The sequence below is a fragment of the Oryx dammah genome, unplaced genomic scaffold, assembly GCF_014754425.2.
Source record: "Oryx dammah isolate SB20612 unplaced genomic scaffold, SCBI_Odam_1.1 HiC_scaffold_15, whole genome shotgun sequence".
Lineage (NCBI taxonomy): Eukaryota > Metazoa > Chordata > Mammalia > Artiodactyla > Bovidae > Oryx > Oryx dammah.
The window spans coordinates 5,234,251-5,246,944 of NW_024070199.1; the positions used below are offsets into that span (position 1 = coordinate 5,234,251).

The 12,694-nt window shown below is 38.1% G+C and overlaps 1 protein-coding gene across 2 annotated transcripts in view; it reads right to left on the bottom strand.

Moving 5' to 3' along the window:
- Nucleotides 1-2,630: 2,630 nt before the first annotated feature.
- Nucleotides 2,631-12,694, bottom strand: part of FOLH1B (folate hydrolase 1B) — a 73,160-nt gene continuing 63,096 nt past the window's right edge. For both annotated transcript variants that reach the window (XM_040256517.1, XM_040256516.1), the window contains exons 17-19: nt 12,515-12,596; nt 7,984-8,076; nt 2,631-6,012 (exon numbers count right to left, since the gene is read on the bottom strand). In XM_040256517.1, the coding sequence (XP_040112451.1) occupies nt 5,823-6,012; nt 7,984-8,076; nt 12,515-12,596 (365 nt within the window). In that variant the 3' untranslated portion in view covers nt 2,631-5,822. The remainder of the gene's footprint in view (nt 6,013-7,983; nt 8,077-12,514; nt 12,597-12,694) is intronic.

Here is a 12,694-nt window from a genome sequence, read left to right on the forward strand (position 1 = left end):
TTAATGAACTATATTATAGCCCTAATTGCATTGACTCATCACCCACTAGATTTATTCATCTGTCTGAGCTTGCCTGCATTCCTTCAGTGACAATTCTTCAGAAAGTGGAATCCTTCCCATTCCGTTTTTCAACCCCCAAGCTCCTCAATAACACCACTGCTCTGGTCCTTACAACATTTTACTCTTTGGTGATGACTATTCTCAACCTCATCTGAACTAAAATTCTCTCAAATTTTATTCTTTACATTCAATCCTCCATGAAATTCTTTCCTCTAAGCTTTGGGTTTGTTTGTTTTGTATGTGTGTGTTTGGTTACACACTATTGCCTTTTTTCTGTCCATAATTGCACACACAATAGCTGTTAATGCCTGCTTTCTAAAACTGTCCCCTTTCTTCCTTCCCTGCATATGATTTCATTCCCATTCATTCAAGAATAGAAACATTGATACTATGTTGCAAAATTAGTGATTACATCATAGTTGTATACTATATGATTGACTAAAAAAGTCCTAGACAATTTGAGGAAGAAATACGATATTGACGGTTAAGTATGGGCAGCTACCTTTTAAGGTTTTCTTTATTTTTTACAGTGTTTTCATTCTAGCCTTCAAAAACATTTTCTTACTTTAACCCAAGATGGGTCATAGTGCTTCACTCAAGAAAGGAGAGTAGACATGAAAATTTATTTACTTTAAAATTTTTATTGAAATGTTGATTTACAATGTTGTTTTAGTATGAGGTATACAGCAAAGTGAATCATTTACACATATACATATAGCCACTTTTTAAAAGAAAATTTTCCCATATATATCAATACAGAGTAATGATTAGAGTTCCCTGTGTGATACAGTGGGCCCTTATTTATTATCTATTCTATATATTATAATGGATATGAGTCAATCTCTCAATTTTCTGCCCCTTCTTATAAATTGCTAATCATAAATTTGTTTTCTACATGTGTATCTCTTTTTAAAATAACTTCATTTGTACCATTTTCTTAAGATTCCACATAAAAGTAATGTCATATGATATTTTTCCTTTTTTTTCTGACTTCTTTCTTCCTTGTCCTGACAATATCCAGGTCCATCCATGCTGCTGCAAAATGGCATTTTGTTCTTTTTTTATGGCTGAGTAATATCACATTGTATGTATGTATGACATCGACATCATCTTTATCCATTCATGAAAAGGGAAAAATATATAACACTGAAAAATGAACCCTTCAGGTCAGTAGGTGTCCAATACGCTACTAGAGAGGAGTGGGGAAGGAACTCCAGAACAAATGAAGAGGCTGAGTCAAAATGGAAATGAAGCCCAGTTGTGGATGTGTCTGGTGGTGAGAGTAAAGTCCTATGCTGTAAAGAACAATACTGCAGAGAAACCTGGAATGTTAGGTCCACGAATCAAGGTACGTTGGAAGTGGTCAAACCGGAGATAACAAAAGTGAACATTGACATTTTAAGAATCAGTGAACTAAAAGGGACTGGAATGGGCAAATTTAATTCAGACGACCATTATATCTACTACGGTAGGTAAGAATCTCTTAGAAGAAATGGGGTAGCCATCACAGTCAACAGAAGAGTCCAAAAGGCAGGATTTGGATGCAATCTCAAAAACAACAGAATGATCTCTGTTTCCAAGGCAAACCATTCAACAGTATGGTAATCCAAGTCTATGCCCCAACCACTAATGCTGAAGATGAGGTTGAATGGTTCGATGATGACCTACAAGACCTTCTAGAACTAACACACACAAAAAGATGTCCTTCTCATCACAGGAGACTGGAATGCAAAAGTAGGAAGTCAAGAGACACCTGGAGTAACAGTTAAGTCTAGCCTTGGAGTACAAAATGAAGCAGGGGAACGGGTAACAGAGTTTTGCCAAGATAACACACTGGTCTTTCACCATCTTCCAACAATACAAGAGATGACTCTACATGTGGACATCACCAGATGGTCAATACCAAAATCTGATTATATTCTTTGCAGCTGAAGATGAAGAAGCTCTATATAGTCAGCAAAAACAAGACTGGAGCTGACTGTGGCTGAGATCATAAACTCCTTATTGCCAAATTCAGACTTAAATTGAGGAAAGTAGGGGAAACCACTAGGCCACTCAGGTATGACATAAATCAAATCCTTCATGATTATACAGTGGAAGTGACAAATAGATTCAGGGATTAGATCTGATACAGATCTAATGTAAGAGTTGGACCATAAAGAAAGGCTGAATGCTGAAGAATTGATGCTTTTGAACTATGGTACTGGAGAAGACTCTCAAGAGTCACTTAGCAGCAAGGAGATCAAACCAGTCCATCCTAAAGGATACCAACCCTGAATATTCATTGGAGGGACTGATGCTGAAGCTGAAGGTCCAGTATTTTGGTCACCTGATGCAAAGAACTGACTCATTAGCAAATACCTTGATGCTGGAGGCAGGAGAAGGAGGCAACAGAAGAGGAGATGTTTGGATGGCATTACCAAGTCAATGGACATGAGTTTGAGCAAACTCCGACAGATAGTAAAGGACAGGCTGTTGTGCTGCAGTCCATGGGGTCACAAAGAGTCAGACACCACTGAGTAACTGAACAAAAATCCTTAATATTAATCAATTAAAATACTGTATCACTGTTTTTTTTTTTTTTAATTTGTGCAGTTGTATAACAAATACATAGTGGAGACTGCCGTGGTGGTGCAGTGGATAAGAATCAACCTTCCAATGCAGGGGACACAGGTTGATGGGTCCTGGAAGATTCCACATGTCTCAGAGTAACTAAAGCCCATATACCACAACTACTGAGCCCAAGGTCTAGAACCTAGGAGCCACAACTACTAAGCCCGCATGCTGCAGCTACTGACTATATGCCTAGAGCTTGTGTTCTGAAACAAGAGAAGTCACAGCAACGTGCCCCTGCACCACAATGCAGAGTAGCCCCTGCTGCTGCTGCTGCTGCTGAGTCGCTTCAGTCGTGTCTGACTCTGTGCGACCCCATAGATGGCAGCCCACCAGGCTTCTCCATCCCTGGGATTCTCCAGGCAAGAACACTGGAGTGGGCTGCCATTTCCTTCTCCAATGCATGAAAGTGAAAAGTGAAAGTGAAGTCGCTCAGTTGTGTCCGACTCTTTGCAACCCCATGGACTGTAGCCCAGCAGGCTCCTCCATCCATGGGATTTTCCAGGTAAAAGTACTGGAGTGGGGTGCCATTGCCTTCTCCAGAGTAGCCCCTACTTGCCACAAATAGAGAGAAGCCCATGCAGCAATGAAGACTGAGCACAACCAAAAACAGGTAAGTAAAATTAGGAAAAAAATTTTTTTTTAAGAAATGCATAGTAGGAGGAAAATAGATGTTGAGTGCCAAAAAGAATAAACTGTCATTGCTGGGACTTGATGTGTTCAGAATCTTTGCCCATCTTCTCCATACTTTGTTCTTTATCTCAGGTAGCCAGACACTACAGCCTGAGATTCCAAAACTTTTATACAACTTGCTTTCCAGCAGGCTCTGGAAGGACATTAGAGGGTAAGAGAAAGAGAGAAGTCGCTGTTATCTCTTCTCTTCCTCTCTACCTCAGGCACCATCTCCTTCATGGCTCCAGCCTGGAACTGACTCTGACTCCGACTCTAAGGATAATTAATATCATTACCACCCTATCTCCACAGTCTAGTTTGGTGATGGCTTTCTTGCTGATGCTAATCTCTGGGTGGTTCCACTATCTCTTGTTTCTACTGTCCCCTCTTATTTCACCAGTATAACCAATCCCTTGCATTATATTCCCTCTTTTTTAAATGCCCAGAATTTTCTTGAGCTTTCCTGATCCATTTTGCATTTCATATTTTAAAGCCTCAAGACCACAAGTTAAAATATGAATCAGGGACTTCGCTGGTGGTCCAGTGGTTAAGAATCCACCTTCCAATCAGGGGACCCCTAGTTGGGAAATTAAGATCCCACATTCCACAGAACAACTAAGACTCAATGCAGCCAATAAATAAATTTTTTAAAAATGCTAATCAGTTCCAGGTAACAAATTATCCTTTATGAAATGAAGTAAATGTAATGTAAGAGAAGTAATCTCTTCTAAAATGGACTAAGTATGCCCTATTTGTGCTTCTCAGAGGAGAGCATAATCTTTTGTCTCTTTTTTGTTCCAGAGTTTGTTTTTTTTTTTTAATTTTTATTTTTACTTTATTTTGCTTTACAATACTGTATTGGTTTTGCCATACATTGACATGAATCCACCACAGGTGTACATGAGTTCCCAAACATGAACCCCCCTCCCACCTCCCACCCCATATCATCTCTCTGGATCATCCCCGTGCACCAGCCCCAAGCATCCTGTATCCTGCATCAAACATAAACTGGCGATTTGTTTCTTACATGCTAGTATACATGTTTCAATGCCATTCTCCCAAATCATCCCACCCTCTCCCTCTCCCTCAGAGTCCAAAAGTCCGCTCTACATATCTGTGTCTCTTTTGCTGTCTCGCATACAGGGTCATCATTACCATCTTTCTAAATTTCTGGCTTACTTCACTCTGTATAATCGGCTCCAGTTTTGACTTACATATAACTCAGAGCAGTCCCTGGTGGCTTCCCGGATAGTTCAGACTGTAAACAATCAGTCTGCAGTGCAGGAGACCCGGGTTCAATCCCTGGGTCAGGAAGATCCCCTGGAGAAGGAAATGGCAACCTACTCCAGTATTCTTGCCTGGAAAAATCCCATGGATGGAGGCACCTGGCTAACCCATGGACTAGCAGAGTTGGAGCAGACTGAGCAACTAACAGTTTCACTTTGCAGTGCTATCAATCAGCAAGTTTAAATATTTGTTTAAACTAGCTAGAGAAGGGAATGGCAACCCACTCCAGTACTATTGCCTGGACAGAGGATCCTGGTAGGCTACAGTCCATGGGGTCACAAAGAATTGGACACCACTGAGCGACTTCACTTTCACTTTCAACTAGCTAAAATTTATTTAAAGGTACATCTATAAATTAAACATGTTAAAGATATATGAAGTATTGCATTTCACTACCTGTGTTCCCTATTGATTCAACTCAGTTATCCAGTTTATATGAAACACTTATCTTTGCCTTTCAGGTATGGTGGGTGAACCAAACAAGATAGTCAGCCTTGTCCCCCAGAAAACATACCACATAGTTGTGTGTGAGTGGCTTCGGTCATGTCCTTCTCTGAGACCCCATGAACTGTAACCTGCCAGGCTTCTCTGTCCAGGGGATTCTCCAGGCAAGAATACTGGAGTGGATTGCTGTGCCCTGCTCCAGGGTATCCTCCTGACCCAGGGATTGAACCCACATCCCTTATGTCCCCTGCATTAGCAGGCGACATTTACCTTCAGGGTGACTAGACCAGAGTTGCCCAACTACTGATCGAATACAGCAATCCTCTCAGCCCTGGGAGGCCAGGCAGACCCAGATCCCAGGCTTGACGAAGCCCTCTGGATTTTCCCCTGGGTTCTGTAACAAACTGATGCTCTCTACACGTGCAGTGACAGGAATAGATCTGGAAGTGTTGAAGGAGACATGATTCTCTGATAATGCCACCTAAGTGTATTAAAATTTTAGGCACTTCTTACTTTCATCATTTAGTTCAACTTCAGAATAACTTTCTATAATTTTAGAAGAAAAATATCCATCTTTCTTATTGATCTATAAGAAGAAGAAAAGAAACACCAAGGTAGATGTATGTATCTATCTATACCTATGTATATATATGTACACAACTTTACCTTTCAGTTTATCAATACATCCAACATGATTCTTTCTGATACATCATACCAATTCAGTATGCGTTTTACGAAGAAATTTCTTAGGCGACTTCCCTCAGAGTCCCTGCTGCAGCCTGCACTGTGAAGGCTGCAATAGAAATCTGTCTTTTCACTTCTTCCCAGGCCTTGGATGGGTCCACTCTGTTTTCAATATCAAAGAGAGCGTCGTAGATCCCTGGGAATGACTCCCCCATGTACTTGTTGTGGCTGCTTGGAGCATAGATGACATGCCTATTGAAAGAAATAGTTTGCTATCAGTTGCTCAAATTACATATACAAGGGAAAAAACAAGGGCACTCTACAATTCATGGATTGTATAACTCTAATTGCCACTTGTCAACTAGACTTCCAAGTTCAATCTCCAAAGACTATGAAGTATGTGGTAATTAACTATATTTTGACTTTAGACAATGACCTAAAGTGGCTCAGAGCAACAAAAATGATGACAATGATAGCAACAGCAGCTTGTCACCTACTATGTATCACACTTAGCATTAAATTATTAACCTATAATTTTTCTAAAGGGTTTCCCTGGTGGCTCAGTGGGTAAAGAATCCACCTGCAATGCAGGAGACTGCCTGCAACATAGCAGCCCTGGGTTTGATCCCTGGGTCGGGAAGATCCCCTGGAGAAGGAAATGGCAACCAACTCCAGTATTCTTGCCGTGAGAATGCCACTGACAGAGGAGCCTGGCAGGCTACAGTCCATGGGGTCGCAAGAGTCAGACATGACTTAGTGAGTAAACCACCATAAGTTTTCTAATTCTTGAAAATAAAGTCTACAAAATTGATATTAGCATCTTAAAGAGGAGGAAATTGAGGTCTGGGAGATAAAGTGATGAATCTCAGTGTATACTGTAAAGAAGTGATGATTTCAAAATACCATCCTATCTTCTGAAATGCAGAACAATAGGGTCTGATTTGTGACCCAGCCAATCAATTATTGTATGGACTTCCCTGGTGGCTCAGAGGTCAAGAATCCGCCTGCCATTTCAGGATATGTGGGTTCAATCCCTGGGTTGGGAAGATCCCTTGGAGGAGGGCATGGCAACCCACTCCATATTCTTGCCTGGAAAATCTGTGGACAGAGGAGACTATGAGGCTGCAAAGAGCTGGACACGACTTAATGACTAACAACAGTAATGACAACCTGTCACTATTTTTCTCCTACTTAAAAAGGAAGTCATGCTGCAATACCTAGCACCAAGCGAGAATCATTAAAAAACAGTTTGTAACATTCAACATGACCTCGGAAGAAGGTGCTGTTTTACTGAAGGAGCTAGTGAAAGTGAAAGCGAAAGCAAAGGTCATTCAGTTTGTCCAACTCTTTGCAATCCCATGGACTAGGCAATCCATGGAATTCTTCAGGCCAGAATACTGGGGTGGGTACCCTTTCCCTTCCCCAGGGGATCTTCTCTTCCAGCTGAGTCACAAAAGAAGCCCAAGAATACTGGAATGAGTAGCCTAGCCCTTCTCCAGGGGATCTTCCCAACACAGGGATTGAACCGCGTCTCTTGAATTGCAGGCGGATTCTTTACCAACTGAGCTATGAGGGAAGTGCATATAATAACCTTGGAAGAGAAGGACAAGTTCCACAGTAAAAAGACATAAAAAGGGCACAGTGCTGCCGCCAGGGGGAGACCATTCACTCTGTTTGGATGACACCCTTAGTCTCAATTCCAATTCTTCACAAATAATCCCTGCACATAAAGATGGGATCATTTCTGGCTGGTCAATGATCCAATTCTTTCTGAATTCTTAGTAAGATCAACCTGGGGATAGTTGATGGTTATCATAAATAATTAATGATTATCAAAAATTAGGGGAAAAAACTATCAACATTAAGACAGTAAATAAGTATATATTTATTATGCCTTATGTATATGCATAAATACACATTTAAAATAAAATAAAAAGGGGCTAAAGTTTATGTATACCAAAGGGGAGGTTTTTATTTTCTACTTCTGACTTCCTCAGTCTTCTAAATTTCCTACAATGAGCATATACTCTTTTATATACGGAAACAAACAATCAAAAAAGATAATAAAAACCTGTAGTAATCATTTATATAAATAAATAATATTTACCATTTACTACATATGTTTTAGAATTTTTTGTTTGCAAGAAATCAAATACATTTTTGCCACAATGCAAATAATAAGAAAAAATTTTATTAAAATGAAGAGCTCATCTTTATCCTTACCTATAGAAAGGCCTGTCTGGTAATCCTAAAGGATCAGTAAATGCGCGTTCCAAAAACATCAGTTGATCATTCATAATTCTTAATAATATTGGGCTAGAAAAGGAAAGGCATAAGTTGCAGCTTCACGAAAATAGGTACACTACCCAGCAAACTAAACATTCAAAACAAATCTAAACACAGCTAATTTTAAATTCCTATAACATGCAAATTAAGAACAGAAGCATGCATAGTTATATTTCTTTAAATCCCATAAAGTAATATTCTGCTGAGGCTTATAATTAGCTCAGAAAGAAAGAAACAAATATCATATATTTAATCCATATCTGAGGAAACTAGAGAAATGGTACAGATGAACATATCTGCAGGGCAGTAACAGAGAGTGTAGGGAATGAAGTGTGGACACAGAGGCATGGGCAGGAAGGCATAGATGAACTGGGAGATTAGGATTGACATATATACACTACCATGGATAAAACAGACAGCTATTGGGAACAGCTACAAAGCACAGAAAGTTCAGTTCAGCACTCTCTGCTGACCCCGATGGGTGGGATGGGAGCCAGGTTGAGAGGGAAGTCCAAGAGGGACGGGATATATGTATACATATAGCTGATTCATTTGTTTGTACAGCAGAAACTAACACAACACAAAACTGTAAAGCAACTATACCCCCAATTTAAAACACAAACCAAAAAAACCACTAAAAATGCTCAATGTGCCAATGGAAAAAATTATAGTAATTTTTATTTACACTGAAATAACTATAAACCTAGGTATTCAAATAATAGGCAAGACTTTTTCATTTTAAGTATCCTAATAATCTGTACATAAGTCATTTAAATATTGAAATGGATTAGTATATTAATATTTAGTAGGGCGCCTAGAGAATTATATTTACCAAATGATGGCTAATAATATTTTATTGTTTTTAAAGACAAACCTACATGAACAGAGGGATGTTGCTTATTTTGTCCTTTCAACGATATTTGAATGCCTGTTAGGTATCAGACTCTTCCTGCTTACAGAGTTCACATTTCAAAGTGTGCAGGAGAGTGTTACTGTAATAAAAATGCCTCAATATACCTGAAAATTTACCAGCAATCCTGGAGTAGGGCAGCAATATGTTGTTAAATTAAATGTATTGTCATAATTTAATTAACTAATTAAAAATAATCACTACCATAAGGAATCAAATTACTTTATATAGAAATGAATTATCTCTAGCTTTGTTATGTCTTAGTTTTAATAAGAAAACTATGTGGCCATTACTATTCTGAATGTTTATAAAATATATTCCTTTTAATCATCTAAGCAATCCTTCAAGTTACGCACGAATAGCAGCCCCATCCCATAGATGAGATATTCAGATTCAGTAGAGAAATAACTTGCTAGAGTTCACATCTAGAAAGTTTTAGAGTGAAATAGGAGCTCAGTGGGCTTCCCAGGTGGTACTAGTGGTAAAGAACCCACCTACTACTGCTGGAGATGTAAGAGACATGGGTTCTATCCCTGGGTCAGGAAGAGTCCCTAGAGTAGGGCGTAGCAACCTGCTCCAATATTCTTGCCTGGAGAATCCCTATGGACAAGGGAGCCTGGTGGGCTACAGTCCATGGAGTCACACAGAGTTGGACCTGACTTAAGCAACCCAGCAGCAGCAGCAGTAAGAGGTCAGTACTTTTCCTTCAACTGCAGTATGTCAACAAAAGGCAAATTGAATAATTAAAGGCCACAGAATTTGGATATGAGCCATTTTCAACATTCATTTATTTAGCATCAAGAACTCAGGTTAAGTGATAGTATAAAGGTAAACCGTGGGCACAGACTTTACCTGTGAACAGTCCACATTAACTAATGAAGAGGAAAATTGAATGAACCATAATTTCAATAAGGTATCACAAGTTTCTGAACCAAATTCATAAAGCATTGCTAAGAACACAGAAACTCATGTGAATATACACACACACACCCCATTCAGATGGTCCTTGTTCAACACAGTAAGTCACTTGAGTCGTGCCTTACTCCGTGCGACCCCATGGACTGTAGCCTGCCAAGCTCTTCTGTCCGTGGGATCTTCCAGGCAAGAATACTGCAGTGGGTTGCCACTTCCCACTCTAGGTGATCTTCCTGACCCAGGGTTCGAACCTGACTCTCCTGCGTCTCCTGTCTCCTGTGTTGGCAGGCAGATTCTTTACCACTAGCACCACTTTGCAGGTTTCAAACTAAAACATCCCTGGGAGATAAATGCTCAGAGCACTAGACTTTATGTAAACAGAATCTATTTCCACCAGAAGTATGCTGGCCTCCCTGCAGAGACTGGAGGAGGCTAGGTCTTGAAGGTACCAAGAAGTCAACACTCTGTTTTCTTCAATGGGTTAAGACATTGATTGAAGAAAAGCAGGATTCAAGAAGTGTCTCTTCCACAGATTTCAAAGTTTGGTTGAGAAATTCTACATCCACCTTAATTTATTTTAGCCAGCACTTACTCTTATTCTGTACAAACCACAGCTCCAGGTGTTTCAGGGTACGCACACATAATATAGAGATACAAATTGTACTTTAACTATCACCTAGAGATAGTAAGACAAATCCAGAAATACTCAAGGAAGTGAAAGCCCAGTGTGCTAGATTACCATACTATGCCATCAGGCAGTTCCCCCGCAAGGAAGAAACACCATTTATTTAATGACAGAGAATCAGCTTTATAGACTGGAGTGGGTTGCCACTTCCTACTCCAAGGGGTCTTCTCAACTATACAGTGTTTGACATTACTCTAAAATTTATTTATCATTGGTTATTTTTACTTAGATAAAAATTTGAGAATTACATAAAGTATAAGGGAAAAAATCTTCACATTCACCCAAGGATAACACGATTATTATACTAATTACTTTTTTGTAATATTTTCTGTATATTCAATAAAATAGTGTATATGAACAATTTTATGACCTTTTTGTTTGCTTAACATATTATTATATCTTAATAAACTTCTTTTATAACTATCAATTTTAATGTTTACAAAATGTTTAAATTGGTGGACATCTGATTGTTTAGTAATTTCTGTCCTCATAAGCATTAAGGCTGCTTTGAGTTATTTGATATTATAATTTGAATTTTTCTATGAGAAGCCATTTCATTCTCTCAAACTTGAGACCCTTTCCTGAAAGAAAAAATTTCAAGAAATAGAAATACTACGGCAGAGTGTAAGAACACTGTCATTTCTCTAGAAATTGTAATAATATATATTTATGTTTTTTAATAGCTTAAAGCAAAAGCAATTTCAATGCTATCAGAAAAAATAAAGCCCAACAGCATCAGCTTCAGTGTACTGCCTGCAGCAATTTGCACAAACAAATTTTAAATTGCTACTCACTTGATATGAAAATAATACATTTTCATTTGTGGGTTTGGAATTACTAGTAAATTTGAATTCTTTTTTCTATTTCTGTATAGATGATATGTTATTTTTTAATTCTCTTGTCTAGTGTCAATATTTCCCACTTTGTCTTTTGGATTCTCTAATCAGTTTTCAAAAACAAATTTTTATAATATCTGTATTACCCCCATTCATATTTTCTGGGTATTTATCATCCACCATCCAAACTTCCCAGTCTTTTATCTTTGATTTGGATTATTAATTTTCATATTATTAACCATTTTAATATTCTCAAATCTGACTGCATTATCATTCCTAAACTTTGAATCTCATTTCTAAGATATTTCAATTTTTATTAAAAAATTCTTCTATACCTGTTGTTTATCTTTGCATAGAATGTGAAGTGAGATTTTGGATTCACTTTTTTTTTTTTTACCAATTCCTGAAAGAGCTTATACAATATTATTATTATTGAATACCTTTCTCATTTGATTTTAAAGTATCCTTCATTACAAATACTTCCTTATATATCACTGGTCTAACTTTTGATCTGTCTGCACTCTCTCTTTCCATGTATTCTTGCATCAGTCCCCAAAGATTTGATATTTGTATCATCATTATGTATTTAATTGATATTCACTCTCAAAATTCTACTTTATGGAAAAAAATAATGGCTTTATCTTATTTGCTATTCTGGATATAGAGAATTTTTCCAGGTGGCAGTGTAGATTATGAAGTATTTGTGGGAGTAATGACATTAAGAAGAGGGAAGAAGAAGGTGTGTTTTGGGAAAAGAAGAGTTTAGTTGAAATATGATGTACAGATGTTGAAACAACAAGAAAAAAAAAAAAAAACAAGAAAATTATGGAGACATATAGTGAAAGACCCTTCAACGTTAAGGTGGAAATTTTGTTACTGCTCCTCAGTTCATAGTAATGGAGGCACCAGCATTCTCAACAGCACATATGTAACCTGAATGTCAAAAATATATCTTTAAGAGATATGGCAGCCCTGTATAGGGTGTGTTAGAATAGAAAGAAAGCAGAAAAACAGTTTCCAAAGATAGTTCAACAATAAGACGTCAACTAGTATTTCTTTTTTATTATATACAGTGCATGCATAGCATATCTATCTGTCTCTCTGTATATATGCAGAACATACTTGTTTTTATCCAAGTCTTGCAGTCTCTCACTGAAATTAGAAGCAATCTCTGTAAAATTCTTCACTGCAGAAAAGAGTGAATCTAAAAGAGAAATTAGAACCTAATGAAACAGCATTGCTCTATAGTTTAAACAAGGGGAACCATACAGGAAGCTGTTCCCTTTTGTATTTAACAAGGTA